The sequence below is a fragment of the Chrysochloris asiatica genome, unplaced genomic scaffold (genome assembly GCF_000296735.1).
Source record: "Chrysochloris asiatica unplaced genomic scaffold, ChrAsi1.0 scaffold00145, whole genome shotgun sequence".
Classification (NCBI taxonomy): domain Eukaryota; kingdom Metazoa; phylum Chordata; class Mammalia; order Afrosoricida; family Chrysochloridae; genus Chrysochloris; species Chrysochloris asiatica.
In genome coordinates, this window is record NW_006408663.1 from 956,462 (window position 1) to 977,734 (window position 21,273).

The 21,273-nt window shown below is 41.5% G+C and overlaps 1 protein-coding gene across 1 annotated transcript in view; it reads left to right on the forward strand.

The window, feature by feature from the left end:
* The window catches only part of RASGRF2 (Ras protein-specific guanine nucleotide-releasing factor 2), a 340,705-nt gene that overhangs the window by 292,873 nt on the left and 26,559 nt on the right, over positions 1 to 21,273 (forward strand). Inside the window, exon 19 of the mRNA XM_006870586.1 lies at positions 15,096 to 15,208. Within this exon, the coding sequence (XP_006870648.1) occupies positions 15,096 to 15,208 (113 nt within the window). The remainder of the gene's footprint in view (positions 1 to 15,095; positions 15,209 to 21,273) is intronic.

Genomic DNA, 21,273 nt, shown 5'->3' on the forward strand with positions numbered 1-21,273 from the left:
ATGGAGAAGGATATCATGTTTGATAAGGTGGCGGGTCAGAGAAAAAGAGGAAGATCCCCAACAAGATGGATTGGCAAAGTGGCAATATCAGTGGGCTCAAGCATGGCTACAATTGTGAAGGTGGCCCAGGACTGGGCAGTGTTTCCTTCTGTTGTTCATAGGGTCTCTATGAGTCTGTACGAACTAGATGGCACCTAACAACAAGGATCCCTGGTTTCACAAGCAGTTAAGTGTTTGGCTGCTAACAGAAAGATTGGGGATTCAAACCTGTGCTTCAAACTAGTTTACACTCCTTTGATCCACTGCTAAGAATTTGCCTTTCCATTCCAGATATATGGAGTCAGAATCTACATTTTAACAAGATTCCCAGGTGGTTCTTAAGAATATTAAAATGTGGATTCTGATTCAGCATATCTGGGATGGAAATGCAAATTCTTAGCAGGGGGTCAAAGTGGAATAAACTGGTTTGAAGCAATGGTTTAAACTCACCCAGTTGTTCCAAAGGAGAAAGATCTGGCGTTTTGCTACTGTAACAATTGTAGCTAAAAAAGAATGATGAAGACAGGTGAAGACACAGGGAGGAATGCACAGGTAAAATGGGATAGAGGTAAACAATGTTATATACACAACCCTGAAATAACAGTTGCACACGCTGAACAGGTATGGGAGGGAGAGTGGAAGTATGTCCACAAATATATAAGGGCTTGACAGAGGACATTTAAGCATGAGTATTTACCTTTGTGACAAACACATCCTTAAGTATGTTGGAGCATACAGGGACAAAGTGATGAAAACACCTTGGGCATTTCCAAATACCTTGAGGCAACAAGCGTCTGGGTCTGAGGGCTGACGACTGTAATCGCCAGGGACTCCATGGTCAATAGCTTAACATAGTCTACAAAGCCAATGTTATACATCCTACTTTGTTGAATAGCAACTTACATATTAAAAACTCATGAGCAGCCATCTACGTTGCAACTATTGGCCTCTGCATGGGCAGAAACTGAAGACACTTGGAATCAATTAGTCTGATGGACTAATGGAACACATTAACATTAGTCTCCATGATTCTGAGCCCAGGAGAACTAGATGATGCCCGACTACCACTAGCAACTACTCTGAAAGGGATCATCTTAGATCAGCAGTGGGGAAGGGTTGGGAAGGATGATAGAATGAAAATAAGGCTCAAAGGGAGGAAATGGGATAACTGTTGTTACATGGCAGGGATTGCATTCAAAGATAGCCTCTATGGGGCTAACTCTAGGGAGCATGTCTCTTCTGTCACATGAGTCATTATGAGTCCAAATTGACTTGATGGGCCCCTCTAGGATAGCACTTCATGGGATTTCCAAGACCGTAAATGCTTACAGAAACAAACTGCCAAATCTTTCTTCCTTAGACCAACTGGTGGGTTCAAACCAGTGATCTTTAGGTTAGCAGCCAAGACCCTTAAGCACTGTGCTACCAGGACTCCTCTGTGTTTTGTTTCGTGGTTGCTAGGTACCACATTCCAGTCCTTGACTCTTTTCCTCACACTCTTTGATTGACGTGTCATGTCTTAGCAAGTGGTTCCCATACCTAGACCAGATCCAGCCCCTTCCCCTAGAATTCAGTCAGGTGCTACCAAACTCTTGCCTGCATTTAGTTAGTGCGTCTCGCTGCCTACTTACCCAGACTTCTGTCGCTGTTCTGCCTCTCCCCCAGATCCTTATATACCGAGGTGCTCTAGTTTTTGTTGAAAGAGAGATATGGTCTTCTTTAAAAGGTCAACATGTAAAAGTTTCACATTTACTGGGCTTTAAGGAGCTCTGGTAGCGTAGTGGTTACGAATCGGGCTGCGAACCTTAAGGTCAGCGGTTCAAAACTACCAGCTGCTCCACGGGAGAAAGATGAGGCTTTCTACTCCCGTAAGGATTTACACCCTCGGAAACCCTGTACAGGGTCGCTATGGGTCGGAACCGACTCGACGGCACTTAACAACAACAACAACAATCTCTCTTGAAAACAGGTGGTTGGTTCTCTACCCTCCCCCCCCTTCCCTTATATTCCCTTGAGGCGCTATATACATAACGACCCTGTATAGGGCTTCCAAGGCTGTGAATCTTTATGGGAGCAGAAAGCGTCACCTTTCTCCCAAGGAGCCACTAGAAGAGTTGACCTTGCATGTGGTTACCATCTCAATACTCCCGTAAAGATTTACACCCTCGGAAACCCTGTACAGGGTCGCTATGGGTCGGACCCGACTCGACGGCACTTAACAACAACAACAACAATGTCACCAAAGCTCTTTGCTTTGTGAATTGGAAAACAAAAACTAAATAAGTTTCAATGAATACCTCCATGCTTTGGGGTGCTACAGGGTTTCTTCTTGTGAGCATAAAGCTTTGTGTGCTAATCTTCAGCAGCTAGTCCCTGCTCCAGGCCCTTCCAACTCTGCTCCAAGCTCACAGGTTGTGCAGAAAGGCAGATGCCAACTCCCAAAGGTCCAGCTGACTCAGGAGTGCCATCTTGTGGACAGCTCAACTATTACCTCCAGGAAGGGGCTTCAGTGATCATTTACACTACCCAGATTCCAGAGCTTGGGGAAAGCTGACTACAAATTGTATTCTAGATCATTACAAAATGGCTATCAAGCAGATTTATTATGAATAATATAAATATGGGTTTAAATAGGGCATGTTTTTTTTTCATTGAATAAAAGCATGCTGTTATCAAATGGATTCTGACTCCAAGCAACCCTGTATAGGGTTTCCAAGGCTGTAAATCTTTATGGGAGCAGAAAGTCTCATTTTTCTCCTGTGGAGTGGCTGGTGGGTTTGAATTGCTAATCTTGTGGTTAGCAGTCCAGTATTTGTCTTACAACGCCATCTGAGCTTCTTTTTAATGAATTCGTTGTTGTTGTTAAGTGCTGTCAAGTTGGTTCCAACCCATAGCGATGTGTATAGGGTTTCCAAGGAGTGGAAACTGATGAGCTTGAACTGCCAACCTTGAGGCTCAAGCTGATTTTACAATCTAGCACATTAACCCAAAGCGCCATACCAGGAGTCCTTTTAATGAATACTGGTTACTATATTAACAGGGACTTTTGAATGACCAATTCTGCATTTTACATATATACGTGCAAAAAAGTAATAAAATTAGGTATTCTGTGCAGTCCTTCAGAGGATTCAGATTTTTAAAAATCAAGTTTTAAGGACTTTTTTTTTTTTGCATGACTTTTAAAAAAATAAAGGCAGTGTAACATCTTGTTAATCCAAATGTAGTGCTCCTTGGAGGCCAAGATGGCTAAGCTTTTTCTCTCATACTTTGGACATATTATCAGGAGAGAACAGTCACTGGAGAAGGATGTCATGCTGGGTAAGATGGAGGGTTGGAGAAAGAGAGGAAGACTCCCAACAAGATGGATCGGCCAGGTGGCATCATTGATGTCGTCAAGTGTGGTGGCGGTAGTGAGGTTGGCCCAGGATCAGACATTGTTTCATTCTGCTGTGCATGGGGTCGGCTATAAGTCGGTTCTAACTCGATGGCACCTGACAACAACAACAACAACAACAACATACCTATATTAAGGATCTCTGATAGCATAGTGGTTACAAATTGGGTTGCTAACCACAAGGTCATCAGTTTGAAACTACCAGCCATTCTGCAGGAGAAAGATGAAGCTTTCTGCTCCTGTAAAGATTTGTAGCCTCAGAAACCCTGTGCAGGGTCACTATGAGTCAGAACTGACTCCATGGTACTTAACAACAACAACAACATACCTATAATAGGTTGCATCATACTTGCACCTGACATAATATAACTAAAACACGTACAACCGAAAATACACTGGTCCCATTTTCCACTTATATATCATGAATGAACAAATCAGAAAAATTTGATGCACACATATATGTCCAAAAGCCAATATGCAGCCTGTAGGCACACAGTCTCATTCAGTCCATGGGCCTAGAGTCCATAGCTGCTCCATGTCACCACCTCTACCACCATCTCTGCTGTCACTGCTTCTTCAGGCGGGGATCCCAAGTTCCACTCGTGTCCTTCCTTCTTGATGTCCTGGGATTGTCTGTTCCTGAAATGAAAGATAACTATTCCCTCCTTTTAGCTACATATCTTCTACTATTACAGTTCTGACAATCACAATCAATATTACTGACAATTATAATTGAAATAATAAAATCTTATCAGCATCATTCCATATCCCCTTTCATCAGACCCATCTGGAAAAGAGGAAAACTAGTCAGTGGGGATTTTTCCTTTGACCCCTCATTCTAAAACTAAGCACACCCATGAAATTTTGTCAAGTCAGCCACTTCATGCATTTATAGCAATTGTTGTTGTTAGGTGCCATCGAGTTGGTACCAACTCATAGCGACCCTATGTACAATAGAACAAAACACTGCCCAGTCCTGGGCCAACCTCACAATTGTTGCCACACTTGAGTGCATTGATGCTGCTGCTTTGCCAGTTCATCTCACTGACCCTCCACCTTACCAAACATGATATCCTTCTCCAGGGACTGGTCCCTTCTGACAATATGTCTGAAGTATGAGAGACAAAGTCTGGCCATCCTGGCTTTCAAGGAGCACTCTGGCTGCACTTCTTCCAAAACGGATCTATTGGTTCTTTTGGCAGCCCATGACACTTTCAATATTCTCCTCCAACACGATAACTCAAAGGCATCAATTCTTCTATGGTCTCCCTTACTCGCTGTCCAGCTTTCACATGCATATGAGGTTATTGAAAATACCATGGCTTGGGTCAGGTGCACCTTAGTCCTCAAGCTGACATCTCTGCTCTTCAACACTTTAAAAAGTTCTTGTGCAGCAGATTTGCCTAATGCAATATGTCGTTTGATTTCTTGATTGCTGCTTCCGTGAGTGTTGATAGTTGATCCAAGAAGAATGAAGTCCTTGACAACTTCAATCATTGCTCCGTTGATAAGAATGTTGTTTATTGGTAGTTGGTGAGAATTTTTGTTTTCTTTACACTGAGATGCAATCCATACCGAAGGCTGTGCTCTTTGATCTTCATCAGGAAATATTTTAAGTCCTCTTCACTTTCAGCAAGCAAGGTTGTATCATCTGCATATCGCAGGTTGTTAATGAGTCTTCCTTCAATCCCGATGCCACATTTTTCTTCTTATAACCCAGCTTCTCCAATTACTTGCTCGGCATACAAGTTGATTAAGTATGGTGAAAGAATACAACAATGTCAATGTCTAAATTGTCCATGAGTCCTAGTGTGGCTCTGTGGGCTAATGCATCAGACTGCCAAAGCCATATTAACTGCAAGGTTGGTGGTTCAAGGTCACCAGCTGCTCCTTGGAAACCCTATGTAGGATAGCTATGGGTCAGAATTGAATAGACAGCATTTAACAACAACAGCAACAACCAACCCAGTGGAGTCCTGGTTTGGTGCTGTGAGTTAATGCGCCAGACTGCAATGCCATTTGAACTGCAAGGTTGGCATTTCAAGCTCAACAGCTGCTTCCAGAAACCCTATACAGGGTTGCTAGGGGTTGGAACTAACTCAATAGCACTTAACAACAACAGTAACCCCATACACTGAGAAGACATGCATGTTCCCTGATCTGAAGAAACTTCCATTCTGATTGGAATTTTGAGGAACTGCATCCATAGCAACAGTCCAGTTCATCAGATTGTAGCAACTGACGCTTGCTCAGAGTATCAAACACCTTTATATTCATCTGGTCAAGTTCTAGTCAGCTCAACAATCAATTACAAGTTTGGGAGTTAACACATACCTCCCTGCACTCCAAAACAGTCAATCTTCCCTCTTATTTCATCTGAAGGTCAACAGGTACCATTCACTAGTAGACCCAGGTGATCATCATCAACTTTTAGTCCTAAAAGGGGTTTCCTTTGATGGGCCAACATTCCTTGCCTTGAAGCCTCTGAAACTCAAAATGCCAAACTGTCCTCTTTTTTTGCTTTCTTTCAATCACAAATCTTCTGTTCTTTCAACAGTTCTGGGTTGGTGTGCATGCCTTTTCAAATGCAGATGTTTCCTCTCTGAAGCTCTGAGTGAAGCTCAAGATTCCATCTTAAAGTTCTGGCAATGTCTTACTCCTCTTTTAGAAAATCCAATCATGTATAGGCCAAAGCCTGGCTTACAAATTTCCCTAATCATGATTACCAATATTTCTATTACAAATGTATTTCTGTTTTACAATAATAAGCAGGAGAAGCCAATATCCATAAGGCAGTCAAACACATTAACCTTTTAAAACACTCAAATCCAACTTTTCCCTCCACCTTGGACTAACCCCGTTCATATGCATATGGCCTTGGGCCTCTGGTAGGGTAGATTCCAGTAGGCCCTAGGAACAGATCAGCTGTCTTTTCTATTCAGCATGACATCGGCTCCAGGCAACTCCAGAATCTGCTGTCCTTTCAGCTGAAACATTTTATCCTATTCCCCTTTGTTTTTTCTCCCACTAGGTCTGGAACCATTGCAATGAATCCCGCTCACAGCACCAAATGTTTAAACCAAGCAGAGACCAAGTCTGACTTCCTCTGAGTCTGCACTAGTCCTCAGACTCAGGGCATGACACAACATCTAACAGCTGTCTAAATCCAACTACTAATATGAGAAAATTGAGGATTCAGGCGGCTATATTTGTCCACTTTCTAAACCACCCCTCTAACCAGTCAGTAAAAGGTTCACTAATTCCAGCTTTTCCAGCCCATTCATTAGCTGTGGTGCTTAATTCTTACAGGGCCTTTGTGATAGTATGGGCCTCTATTGGTTAATGAATTCAGTCTACTTTTTTTTTTTTTTTTTTAGACTGTTGGAAAAGTATACTCTCAAATCCTACAGCTATCCAGTTCTTAGCTTTAAGCTCTTTAGCGACTCCAATGCAGTTTATAAATATATGGCTCAAGAGATGCAGGGAGAGATCTGTTGGCTTGAGATTTCTCATGTTGCTCAGGTTTCTTGCGGAACGCTAGGGTGAAGGAAATTGCCAGCTGGACCAATGCGCATGTCCCAGTCCATTCGGATGGCAGCAAATCTCGGACATTCCCTTTTCCACAGTACTCTGAGGGCCAAATAGGACACTGCTAGATTCACCAGTAACGTTTTGGACGTGGGTGCAAGTTGTCAATTCTCCTATGGGCACTGTGAACTCTGCTTCCTGCCTTTAAAGACAAGAAGAGTGGTTCATCATCCCTATGGAGAATGAAGGCCTTTTACAAGTTTCCCTTCCCCAAGCGTCCTTGTCTTGGTACAGAGCCAACATGAAGTACATGTCCGAATCCTGCATCAGGGTTTATCAGCTGCACAAACATGGCATTCATTCTTGTTCAGAACCTGTACTGAATATTAAACCCACTCTACCAAAGGAGCTCTGGTAGCGTAGTGGTTATGAATCGGGCTGCGAGCCACAAAGCCAGCAGTTCAAAACTACCAGCCATTCCACAGGAGAAAGATGAGGTTTTCTGCTCCCATAAAGACTTATAGCCTCGGAAACCCTGTACAGGGTTGCTATGAGTAGGAACCAACTCCACAGCACATAACAACAGCAACAACAACCCAAGTGTTCACACTTCTATATGTTGTTTCTATCTCTAATGTTTATCTAAGGTCTTTTACCTCAATCACGTCTACTCTTTTAGGGTCATTTTCAGCCCTCAGGGTCCCATCTAGAGATGTGGACACCCATTCCATAGACCTGGATTACTACTCTTGACTCCCTGTCACTGTCAGTGGGGTCATTAGTTGAGATAAGCACTAGGTCCTCCAGTTTCCCACAGGATAAAACATGGCAAATACCTAATTTAGTGGTTTGAGGGAAAGATGCCGTAGTTACATCTACTATCAACCTGACTGGTTGTAGGCAAAAGCCCTTTGCACCTCCCCCATGGTAATGATACATTTTAGCCATATTAGCTTCCAAACCCACCCCATCTGGTCAGGGATAGGTTAGAACCCGTGGGCCCTAGGCCTCTCTTACTCTAGTTCTATATCCACTGCTTTGCACTGAGTACTCTCCTACTAAACAAGGATCAAGGAAGGGAGCAGGGCATTTCTAGTCCAATAAGAATAGTAATACTGAGAAGAACAGCCTTGAGACAGAGATAAGGCTATGAAGACCTGAAACCCTAATAGAAGCAGCTGGCCATAGGCAGAAAACCCATGAAGATAATGCCTAGAGCTGACAACTGCAGAGGGCACTCCATTTCCAATAAGCCTGCACCCCTATACTAAAACTTGGTGTATATTCAACATACCACTCCTCCTAATCAATATGTATTAGCCCACTCTTACAGCAAGAGACCCCATACTTTTCTAAGCCCCAGAGCACCCCAATCCCAAAGGGTCTTCTCTACTCACAGAGCCAGACCCACTTCTCTCTTTGAAATATACTTTCGCTTTGACTTTTGAGAAGTGGTGACTCCATAGTACTAATTCTTTAACCCCCGAGAGCGAGAGGGACCAGGGAAAAATGTGACAATCTTGCAGAGGTATGGCAAGGCAGCCTTTCAGACCCTTTTCAGGGTCACTTTGAGAGGTTCCCTGGGCGAGGGATGTACATCCCACTGGCAACTACTTTTCCTTTGGGGAGAGTCCCTCTTCACTGGTCCCTTTACTTGAGTATAATGAGTCCACCCACTCCTTCTCTGTGGTCTGGGCGGCTGTCTCATTGGTCAACCACACCTGGTAAGGGCCTTCTTCCCAGTCTGGCTGGAGTCTGTCTTCTTCCCAGGTCTTGATCAGCACCAAGTCTCCAGGTTGGAAGTGATGAACGGTGAATTAGAAGGAATGGGTTTGGACCAAGAGTCCTTTTAACCTGAGGGTTAGCAAAACAGAAAGGGCTAACATCTAGTTTCTCAGGAATTGTTCTCCTTAGGCTTCAAAAATTAGTGCAATTTTCCCACCCTGGCCCATGCACAGATTACTTGGTTGCCGTGGTTACTCTAGTCTCAGGCCTTCACGTCTCTCTTGCTAATTCTGATCATCTTTTAACAGTCTCAGGTCTTTTTCCGGCTCTAGTGGAGAGGCATTCACCCTTGTGGAGTAGGCTGCCAACCCAAGGGGTGCACGTCTCCTTCTCCACCAGAGCTACCACTCCAAGTGGGCAGAAAATCTGAACAAGCCCCCAAATTTGTGAGAAACGTTGTCCATACCAACAAACACTCAAGTAATTCAATCTGTACTCATTTTAGCAAGACAGAGGTTTTCTTTATTCAATTTTGCAAAATTGGGCACCCGACCAAGGAGACATGGGCAATGCTCAATTCTCTATTAATTCCTTTCCTCAGCAAACTTTATGAAGCCCCCTCATACCCCTTCAGCCTCTGGACTCCCCTGGGTAAATGGATCCTGGTTCCAGCTTGGTCTCCCACTGGTCTGTGATAAGGAACAAGTGAATTACTAGACAGGAGATCATTTTGTACATTGTAAAGCCCTGTGCAAATGTCAGGAGACATTATGCTTGATCATGTTTCATTTCATACTCCACTATTATTAGACAATCTGCTTTATACTAATGACAGCATCAGCACAGCAAATACTCAACTGTAACCTTTCATCATGCTTCCAATAATGTCTTGGAAGATTTCACCAAGTCGTTCAAAAGTCTCTTTCAGATTAGTATTCCTAAAGCTCCAAAGAATGAAATTACATTCTGTTTTCCTTAAAAAGACCTTTCAAAATAGAATGCCTTCCTGGGGTCTTGACCTATTATACATAGCAGGTGTCTTATGGGTGCTCAGTCATGCTTGTTGATTAAACCACTACTTAGAAGTTAGCACCAGACAGAGCCCTGGTGACTGGTGGAGCAGTGGTTAACTGCTCAGATGTTAGCTGAAAGTTGGCAGTTTGAACCCACATCCATAGGAAAAAGATGTGGCAGTCTGCTTCCCTAAAGGAAAACTGTTGGGCCAATTCTCCCCTATCCTTTAGGGTCACTGTGAGTTGGAACCAACTTAATGACAATGAACTTGGTTTGGTTTTGTAAGGTCTAAACACTACCGTGATGTTCTTCACACTAATCCTGCCTTATATGACCATCAGCTTATTTGCAGCTTTAGAAACTCTATATTGTTTTTGTTGTTCAGTGCCATAGAGTCGGTTTCGACCCATCGCGACCCTGTATAGGGTTCCAAGGAGCAGCTGGTGAGCTTGAACCACCAACATTGCATTTCAAACAACTTTGCAGTCTGACACAACCCACACTACCACACCAGTGCCCTCTATATAGAAAGTCTATAGAACTATACAAATACTCTGTGTCTAACCATTGGTGTTGTTAGGCGCTATCGAGTCAGATCCACCTCATAGCAATTCTATGCACAACAGAATGAAATACTGCCCAGTCCTGCACCATCCTCAATTGTTGTCATGTTTGAGCTCATTGTGTCTGTTTCATTGACCCTCTACTTTACCAAGTAAGTAGCTGTCCTTTTCTAAGGACTAGACCTTTCTGATAAAATGTCCAAAGTACATGACAACTATGCTTTCAATATTCTTCAACACCACCATAATGCAGATGTATCAATTTTTCTCTGGTCTTCCTTATTCATTGTCAACTTTCACATGCACATGAGGCAACCAAAAATATCTTGGCATAGGTCACGCACACCTTAGTCCTCAAAACAGCATCTTTGTTCTTTAACACTTGAAAGAACAGACTTCCCCAATTTAAAGAACAGATTTGCCAAATGCATTAAGTCGTTTGATTTCCTGACTGCTGCTTCCATTAATTGTAGATCCAAGTAAAATCCTTGACAACTTCAGTATTTTTTCTCCATTTATCATGATGTCGTTTCCTGGTCCAGTTATGAGGGGTTTTATTTCTCACTGAGTTGCAATCCATACTGAAGGCTTAGTCTTTGATCTTCATCAGTAAATATTTCAAGTCCTCTTCACTTCCAGCAAGCAAGGCTGTGTCATCTGCATACCGCAGGTTGTTAATGAGCCTTCATCTTATCCTACTATCATGTTATTCTTCATGTAATACAATTTCTTGGATTATTTGCTCAACATGCAGATTGAATAAGCATGGTGAAAGGATATAACCATGATACACACCTTTCTTGATTTTAAATCATTCAGTAGCCCATTGTTCTGTTCTGGCGACTGCCTTTTGGTGTATGTACAGATTCCTCATTAATACAGTTAAGTGTTCTGGAATAACCATTTTTCTAAGTGTTCTGGAATACCCATTTTTCTAATTGTTATTCATAGTTTGTTATGATCCATATAAACAAATGCTTGTCACAGTCAATAAAGCACAAGTAAGCATCTTTCTGGTGTTCTTTGCTTTCAGCCAAGATCCATCTGCCATCAACAGTGATATCCCTCATTCCACAATCCTCTTCTGAATCCAGTTTGAATTTCTGAAAGCTCCCTGTCAATGTACTACTAGTCATTTTTTCATTATCTTAAGAAAAATTTTACTTGGGCATGCTGTTCATGATGTTTAATAATTTCCACATTCTGTTGGGTCACCTTTCTTTGGGATGGGCACAAATTATAGATCTCTTTGAGTCTGTTGGCTAGGTAGCTGTCTTCCAAATTTTTGGCATAGATGATGAGTACCTCCAGCACTGTGTCAGTTTGTTGAAACATTTCAACTGGTCTTCCATCAATATCCAGAGCCTTGCTTTGCACTGATGCCTTCAGTGAACTTTGAACTTCTTTCTTCACTACCATCTGTTTTTGATACCTCCTGAAATACTCATATGCTTCAATCATTGTGTTACAAAAGTTTTGTTGTCCATTGCCTGCCCTGCTCCCACCCCATGTTTAGTTGTGTATTGACCCACAATAGGGTTTGTTTTTTTCCCCCACAGTAGGGTTTTTATTGGCTGATTTTCGGAAGCATGGGGTTTTCATTGGCTGATTTTCAGAAGTAGGTCACCAGGCATTTCTTCTTCTATCTTAGTCTGTACACTCCACTGAAATCTGTTCAGCATCAAAGTAAACTTCAAACCACACCAGGGCTCCATATAGTAATGGATACTGATTGTCAAATAGTGAATGTAAAATATTGAGAAGAGTGATACACATCCCCACCAAACTAAGGGACAGCGTGCTTGAGGTACATAGGCTGGGATTTGAACCCTGGATTCCCAAATAGAAAAACCAGGTCTCCCACATGGAGGGGTCTCTCTCCCCAGCTTCCATCATAGTAATGAATAAACCAAATTAAAAAGAAAAAAGCAAACACCGACATGGAGTCAGACTGACTTACAGCAGTTCCAACACATTGTGACCCTGTAAAACAGACTAGAACTCCTTCAGAGCAGCTTCTGAGGCTGTAAAATCTTTATGAAAGCAGATAACCATATCTTTTACCCACAGACCAGCGCATGGGTTTGAACCAATGGCCTTTTAGTTAACAGCCGAATGCTTAATCCACTGTGCAACCAGAGCTCCGTAGTAATGGATGCGGATTGTCAAATGTTGTTGTTGTTGTTAACATGCCATCAAGTCGGCTCCGACTCATAGCAACCCTGTATAGGGTTTCCGAGGAGCACCTGGTGAGCGTGAACCACTGACCTTAAGGTTCAAACCGATCTTGAGTTTGAGTGCTTATCCTACGGTGCCACACCAGGACAAAGAGTGAATTTGAAATACTGATAAGAATGATAGATTTCCCCACCAAACTGAGGCACAAAAATGCACTCAAATTAGGTTAGACCTTTGCATTGTCTACAGTTTATGAAATTAGGGACATTTTGTTCCTAATTTACTAAATATAGTACAAGAATGCTGCTTTCTTCTTATCTAATTCATTGCAATTAGCAGTGTTCTCTCCAATAGTTTTTAAAAATTCAGAATGTCAATGTTTAGAATTAAAAGGTAGTTATAATACATTTATATTGGAGAGGAAATAAACACTCCTGCCTGTAGACACATACACAGATAAAGTCTAGCAGAATACCAGTCTTGAAAGCTGCTCAGTTCATCTCTAGTACCTAATCTAGTACATTGCTGTAGGTGTTTTATAAGAATAAATTTCTTCACAATATATATTAACCATGATTCTGTCTTTTAAATATTTTTTTTCCAACTTTGTACCTTAAAATTTACATCTAGAGAAAAATCGTCAGAATAAAACATTGCATATGGAGGAATCTTGGTGGCACAGAGCTTGGCTGCTAACTGAAAGGTCAGCAGTTCAAACTCACCAGCCGCTAGCCGTCTACTTCCGTAAAGATTTACAGGCTTGGGAACCCAATGAGCGCAGTTCTACTGTGTCACACTGGATTTCTATGAATCAGATTCAATTAAACAGACAGTGGGTTTTTATATGGAGACACACCCAGAGTCACTAATTGTTAACATTTTTATCACATTTATTCTCTCTCTCCTTCTCTTCTGTCTTTCCCTCTCTTTCTCTTAAAAACAAGGAAGTACTCTTACATTGTTGTTGTTGTTAAGTGCCATCGATTCAGTTACATAGCCACAGCAAAATTATCCAATGGAGGGAAACTTAGCACAGATAGAATGCTCTCAACTAATACATAGACCCATTTCAATTTTTGTCATTTGTCCCAGCAATGCCGTTTATAGTAATTCCCGATTCCAGATCTACTCCAGGATCACACATTGCATTGAGTTCTTGTCCCTTTGACATCCTTTGTCTTTCATGACACTGACAAGTTTTGAAGAGTGCAGAGCAGTAAGTTGTTTTGTAGAATATTCCTCAAGTGAGTTTGCCAGATTTAAAGTAAGAGCATGCATTTTGTGCAGAAATACTAAGCCATCCATTCTTTCCGGAGCATTACAGCAGTGCGTACATCGTGTCCCATTATTGCTAATGTCAACTTTGGCTACTTGGTTAAGGGGTACCTGTCAGATTCTCCCTTTATAAGTAATAAGTAATGTCTGGGGGTGGGGATTCTCTGAGACTGAATACTCTTGTTCCCCAATAAGTTTCACTCAGCCATTTTAGTACCCATCCATGATTCTTGCTTAAATCCTTTTTTACTGCTGTGTTTGGAGGTGGCTTTCTAATTCTTTTATAACTGCATTTTTTGGTTGGAATTGCACTATAAACAATGGTTTTATTTTATACTACCTCTATAAATGTATCTGTCTATATATACATTTGTTTGTGAGCATTAATAAGGATTTGTGGATTCTTTTTATTCAATTGGGTTATACTCATTACTTTCATTATTCATTTTAATGTTCTTATTATCTCAAATTTGCCAAATGGCTACTCCTTCAATCTCCCTCCTGAGTTATTTTGACATTTCCCCATCAGTTTGCAAATATCATTTGTTCTTTGTTGTTGCTGTCGAGTTGGTTCGACCCATAGGCACCCCGTATAGGGTTTCCAAGGAGCAGCTGGAGAGCTTAAATCACCAACCCTACGGCTCAAGTTGACTTTGCAGTCCAGTGCATTAACCCACAGTGCCACACCAGTGCTTCTTTAGCTCTTAGCTTATCTACGTTGCAGTTTTTAATTCAAGTCCAATAGACAGAATTATTCCTGTAGCAAATATTTGGTGACCCACTGCTATGACCCATGTACTGATTTTACTCTTAGTCCAATGGGAAACCAGGCAATTCAATTGCCCCCTATAATACAGGGACCCATGGAGTGTGAGGGAGAATTTTGTAGCCCCACTGAATACATTAAGGCATCCTCCTGAGAGAATGTCTATCGCTTCCTTGACCTGAAAGATCAAAGAAATATATGAGGGGGAAGCACAATGTTCTAGAATAAGGGAATCACATAAATCTTTGAAGAATTGAAGAAATGTGTTAGTTCTAGAATGGTGTGAGTATGTGTAAATGTGTGGTGTATAGGTGCTTAGGGGGCCGGGCATGGGAGTGCAGGCAGTGGGAAAGAAAGTCTTGTAAGCTTTATTAAGGGTCTTGACCCTAGAGGAAGAGTTCTAATCCAGACTGCACATGAACATCATCTGAGGAACCTCTCAGAACTATCAATAGGGCCTCATCCCACACCAATTAAATAGGAATCAGTAGTGTAATTTAATTCCCACATGTAGCTTCTAGAGAATTTATCATAAGTAGTAGTCTCAGGTGTCATAAAGCTTAATCCTTCAAATCCCATACTAAAAAAAAAAAAGATTTCTTTTATTTTATAGGATTTTGAACTTAACAATGAATTAAAGATGAACGTCCTAAATTTACTAGAAGAAGTTTTGCGGGACCCAGACCTTCTTCCTCAGGAAAGGAAAGCCACGGCGAATATATTGAGGTAAAAGTGATTGCAAATGTCTTTTGAATGACATGTTATCAGGAGGGGCAAGAACCTGGAAAAGGACATCATGCTTGGTAAAGACGTTCAACAACATGGATGGACACAATGAATGCAGCAATGGGCGCAGATTTAAAAATGCTTGTGAGGAGGTTGCAGGACTGGTATTGTTTCCTTCTGTAGGATTTGTATGAGTCAGAATTGACTGGAACGCACCTAGCCACAACAGCAACAATGTTGAATGGCATTCACTTATTTGTCCTGTTTTGATACAAAGCAAGATCCTATCACACCAGAATGATAAATCCTAGCACCCTGGAGGCATCAGGGATTCTAGTCTCCTGGTAAAGTAAGACCTACCATCTTCCTGTTCTGAGGGCAGGGTGGGATCCGCTGCAGTGGGGAAGATCTCTGCTTCAGAAAGCTCCCTGGTGTTAATACTAGGTCAATAAATGGCATGGAGTACAGTTGCTCCTGTTTTTGCAGTTATTACAGAGAGCTGCTATTTCTCCCTTCCCTTGTGTGAGTTGGAATCATTTATTGTAAGCTGATACTTTTAAGCAGGATGGTAGTTTTTCTGTGGGAGTCTTAGGCATCTGGGTTGTGGGCATGCTACCATAGAGCAGTTTATATGTTGTTTGTTATACTTGTTTTTCAGGTTCTAGACCAATTTTGGTGTCAATTCTTGACTTAGGATTTCTGCTTCTTGTCAATTGGATAAATGTGTGCCCCCACACTTCCATGTGATAAAGGCTTGAACCCTTGCATTCTCACTGTAGACTTTGTATTTGTGTCCATAGTTGTCATTCCCAGAATCCAACCAGGCAATAAAACTTTCTTATAGAACTAGTAGGTGGATTTTTTTTTTAGTGCACTCTACATGAGGAAGGCAGCCATCAAGGGTTTTGTGAAGACTGAAATGTCTGGAATGTTCTACCTGATTTGTGGCTAAAATGTATGCCCCAGTTTAGGAGTAGAAAGTCCAGTATCTGTCTGATAGGGTTTACTACTACTATAACAATCTAGCTTCTTATTCCTTCTTCATTGTGACCCCTGGATTATTCTTTCTTCATCTAAGCTTGGCTGTATTATATATATTCTGGTATGTGTTATCTAGAATATTTGTATGTGGAGGGAACTCTTTTAGATCAGCATTTCTCAAGTTGAAAGAACTGAAGAAAAAATACAAGCCTTGACTTGAAATATCAGAGGATTCTATGGGTAAGATGGAATCCTGTGGCACTGTAGGATAAGTGCTGGACTATTAACCACAAGGTTGGCAGTTGAAACCCACCAACCACTCCTAGGAAACCATATCCAGGGTTGCTATGAGTCAGAACTGACACAACAGCACTTAGCAACAACATGGGCAAAATATTGACGATACACAAAACATTACAAGTATATAAAGGGAACACACAAAATCACTTTGCCAAAAAGAAATGGTCAGTGTTCATCCACTTCAAGAAGTAGCATATGATCAAGAACCAGTGGTATTGAAGGAAGAAGTCCAAGCTGCACTGAAGACATTGGTGAAAACAAGACTCCAGAAGTTGACGGAATACAAATTGAAATGTTTTAATAAACTGACACAGCACTAGAGGCACTCACTTATCTCTTCCAAGAAATTTGGAAGACACTACCTGGCCAACTGATTGGAAGAGATCCATATTTGTACCCATTCCAAAGAGAGGTGACCCGATACAATATGGACATCATCAAATAGGATCATTAATACCACATGCAAGTAAAATTTTGATGAAGATAATTACAAAATGGTTGCAACTAAACATCAACAGAAAATTGCCAGAAAGTCAAGCAGGATTCAGAAGAGGATGTGGAATGAGGGATATCATATGGATCTTGGCTGAAAGTGAAAAATACCAGAAAGATGTTGACTTGTGCTTTCTTGACGATAAGAAGGCATTCAACTATGTAGAACATAACAAACTATGGACAACATTACAAAGAGTGGATATTCCAGAACATTTAATTGTGCTCATGAAGAACCTGTACGTAGATCAGAGCAAGGGGATACTGAATGGTTTAAAATCAGGAAAGGTGTGTGTCAGGGGTACAGCCTTTCACCATATTTATTCAGTCTGTATGCTGAGCAAATAATCCAAGAAGCTGGACTATATGAAGAAGGTGGAGGTGAGTCTGACGCAGGGGGATCCCATGTGTGCAGGGTAGAATTGTTGCTCAGTGTTGTCAGGGCTGTGACCTCTCAGAAGCAGATCCCCTGGCCTATATTCCCAGGAGCCTCTGAGTGGAATCAAATCACCAACTTTTTGGCTAACAGTCAAGTAACTTAACTGTTGTTGACACCTGAATTACTGTGTCAATTTTCAGATTTAAAAACTTTACTACATTTTCAGGAAAAACCTGGTTGCAGTGTTTGAATGGTTGTGTTGGCTGTTCCTATTCTCTGCATGTAAACTGTATATTGTTTATGCTCTTTGCATTTCAAACACTGATATTTAAAAGTGACATTCTGGCAGTCTGTTCTGTTAGGGGCATTTTACTGATTAGCTGTTAGGGAAAACAGAGGTCAGTGAAGACTGTCAGAATTGGCTCATATGAAACCCTGGAGTTACCACTCTGCACACATATATTGTTGTAAAGTGCTATCGAGTCGGTTCCAACTCATCAGGACCCTGTATGGGGTTTCTGAGGAGCAGCTGGTGGGTTTGAATTGCTGACTATGTGCTTTCCAGTCCAGTGCCTATCCTACAGTGCCATACCAGAATCAGACATAACTAATCAGTCCTGAAAGGCTTTCTGCTTAAGCCCATAGATAACCTCAGATGACCTCAGAACTCAATGACCTGGCAACACCAGCTAATTGGAGTTGACACTAAAGATGAATTCTGTTTACTGTTGTAGGTCTCCATTATTCATTTGGCTTAAGAAGTATAAGGTATAAGACTGATAAAACTCACTGTTGTCAGTCAATGCCAACTCATATTGGCCCATTAGTACAGAGTTATAACTCTTGACTGAAGCAAACTGCCATGTTTCTCTCTCAAAGAGCAGCTGGTGATTTTGAACTCCCAACCTTTCAGTTAACAACCCAATACTTAACCCACTAAGCTACTAGTGCTCCTTGTAAGACTAATAAAACCAAAAAAAAAAAAAAAAAAACACAAAAAAAAAAAATCCACTCTTATTACCCTCAAGTTGATTCCAACTCATAACAACCCTTTATAAGGTTTGTTTATAAACCCTTTACAGAAACAGAAAGCCTCATCTTTCTCCTGCAGAGTGGCTAGTGGGTTTGGGCTGATGTGTGTTCATCCGACATCACCACATAGAAACTTTAGTTAATGGGACAGCCTGGGGTTATGACATGGGCAAAATCTGATTCTAACTTTCACAGTATGTCTAAATTGAAACCTGTGGCTGATCCACTTAGCATTGTCAAATTTCTTAACTAATCTGAAGCTCAGTTTTTTCATCTATCAAATGGGGCTAATACTACCTACCTTCAGGAGAATACTGAGTTATGACAATTACAAGATTTAATATGTGTAAAAGGATAACAGAGTGCCTTAAACCTAATTAGCACTCATATTATTATTGATTAAAACTCAATTAACTGGCACCATTCTTCTGTCAGTTTGTCTCACTGTGGTGGCTTCCATGTTGCTGCGGTGTTGGAAGTTATACCACTGGCATTTTGAATGCTGACAGGGTAACCCATGGTGAACAGGTTTCAGCTGAGCTTCCAGACTAAGACTCAGAAGAATGAGAGGTGGACTGCTTCTGAATGTTTAGTCTCTGAGAACCCGATGATGACGAACTACGACAAACTGCGGACAACATTGCGAAGAATGATTATACCAGAACACTTCATTGTGCTCATGAGGAACCTGTACATAGATCAAGAGGCAGCAGTTGGAACCAAACAAGGTGGATACCCGGATTGTATCCTTTTACTTACCTTGTATCCTCAGTTTACCCTCCAGTTTGTTTTGACATTGATTCAATCTGTATGCTAAGGAAATAATCTGAGAAACTGGATTATATGAGGAAGAACATGACACATCAGGACTGGAGAAAGACTTATTAGCAACATGCGATATGCAGATAATGAATGCAACCTTGCTTGCTAAAAGGGAAGAGAACTTAAAATACTGATGATGATCAAGGATTACAGCCTTCACTATGTGTTACATTTCAATGTAAAGTAAACCAAAATCCTCACTACTAGACCAATCAATAGCATCAAGATAACTGGAGAAAAGATTGAAATTGTCAAAGACTTCCTTTTGCTTAGATCTACAATCAACACTCAGGGAAGCTGCAGTCAGGAAACCAAAGGACACATTGCTTTAAGCAAATCTGTTACAGAAACCTCTTTAAAACATTTAAGAGCAAAGATAACAGTGTGAGGACTGAGGTTCACCTGACCTAAGCCATGGCATTTTCAAATAGCTTCATATGCATGTGAAAGTTGGACAATGAATAAGAAAGGCCACAGAAGAATCAATGCATTTGAATTATGGTGTTGGAGAAGAATATTGAAGGTACCATGGACTGCCGGAAAAATAAACAAATCTGTTTTAGAAGAAGTATAGCCAGAATGCTCCTTGGAAGTGAGGATGGTCTTTGGACATATTATATGAAGTCCCTGATATTATTTCTAGATTATTAGATGCCCAAACTCACATCGGATCTGGTGGTGCTATGGATTAGCCTGGTGGTTCAAACCCACCATCTGCTCCAAGGGAGAAAGATGAGCCTGTCTGCATCTGCATCAGTGAAGATGTACAGTTGTAGACACTCTTTATAGACTTGCCTGGAGTTAGAATGGACTCGGTGGCAGTGGGTTTGGGTTGGGTTTGGAAAACTCACATCACAGACCCCTTGGCAATACAGAGTACACTCAGATTACCTTCCAGTTTGCTTTGACATTGATTGTTTTAGTTACAACCTTTGGCTGTAAAAAGTGGTATCCCCAGGTTAAAAATGGCTAACACCATTGCATCACATGAGAGCCATCTGGATTTTTTTTCATCAGCCCTTCCTAGACAGGCTGGGTACTATTCACCGGAGACTGTACTATCCTCCCCGCACTGTGGATCTAGGTTCCCTCTTGTGAGGTCTGGAAATGTAAAGGTGGATATTTTATAGCAAGGAGGGGAGAGACTAACCTTTCAGACTAGGAGCAGAGGACCCTGGGTCCATCAATGGAGAAGAGCGGAGAGCGGGACCCCACCCAGAGAAGCAGTGAGGCCTGAGATGGAGACAGAGAGGATGACATGAAGAGATGGAGTGGCTGGGAACTTGAGATCCAGAGAGGGAAAGGGGCTGTGTGCTGAGGACAGTGGGGGAGGGAGCAGGCTTGCAGGGTATACCCTTTGGTTGGGGGATGATGCATGGACTGTATGGTAACCATGGCAATGAAACAATGTATGCTAGAATGAATGTAAAACTAATGTTTCCTCATGTAAACTATCACACAATACACAATAAAACATTCATTTTAATTTAAAAAACAACAACAAACAAACAAATGGCTAGCACATTCTGCTGCTAACTGAAAGACTAGTTTTTCAAGTCCTCCCAGTTGTTCAAGTACCTTGGAAGAAAGGCCTGCCAGTCACCTCAGCCTTTGAAAAACCTATAGAACACAGTTCTGCTCTGACACACATGAGGGTTACCCTGTGTTGGGATCCACTCCATTGAAACTGCTTTGTATGAGTCTGTTATAAGTCAGCTCTTTTGAGGCTTCTCTTCAGTCTATTACATGTATGCTTTTGGTTTTGTTAATCACCTGGGAGAATCATACCTGTCTCTACAGCCTACAGATCAGCCTTCTCTTGTGTACAATACAGCCTCATGGACTATGACCCTTAGATGTTCCAGGCAAATCCAAACGACATGTTTTGGGGTGGGGGTGAGGATAGGATGTATTCTTTCTCACCTTTTTAAATCAGCATATTGTGTTTTTTAATAGATTTAGATGTAAACAACAATTGTGCAGAAAACACAGGAGTGCCCATATATGACCTTTCTCTGGCACTGTTTCTCCTGTTATTAAGATGCTGCATTCTAAATGC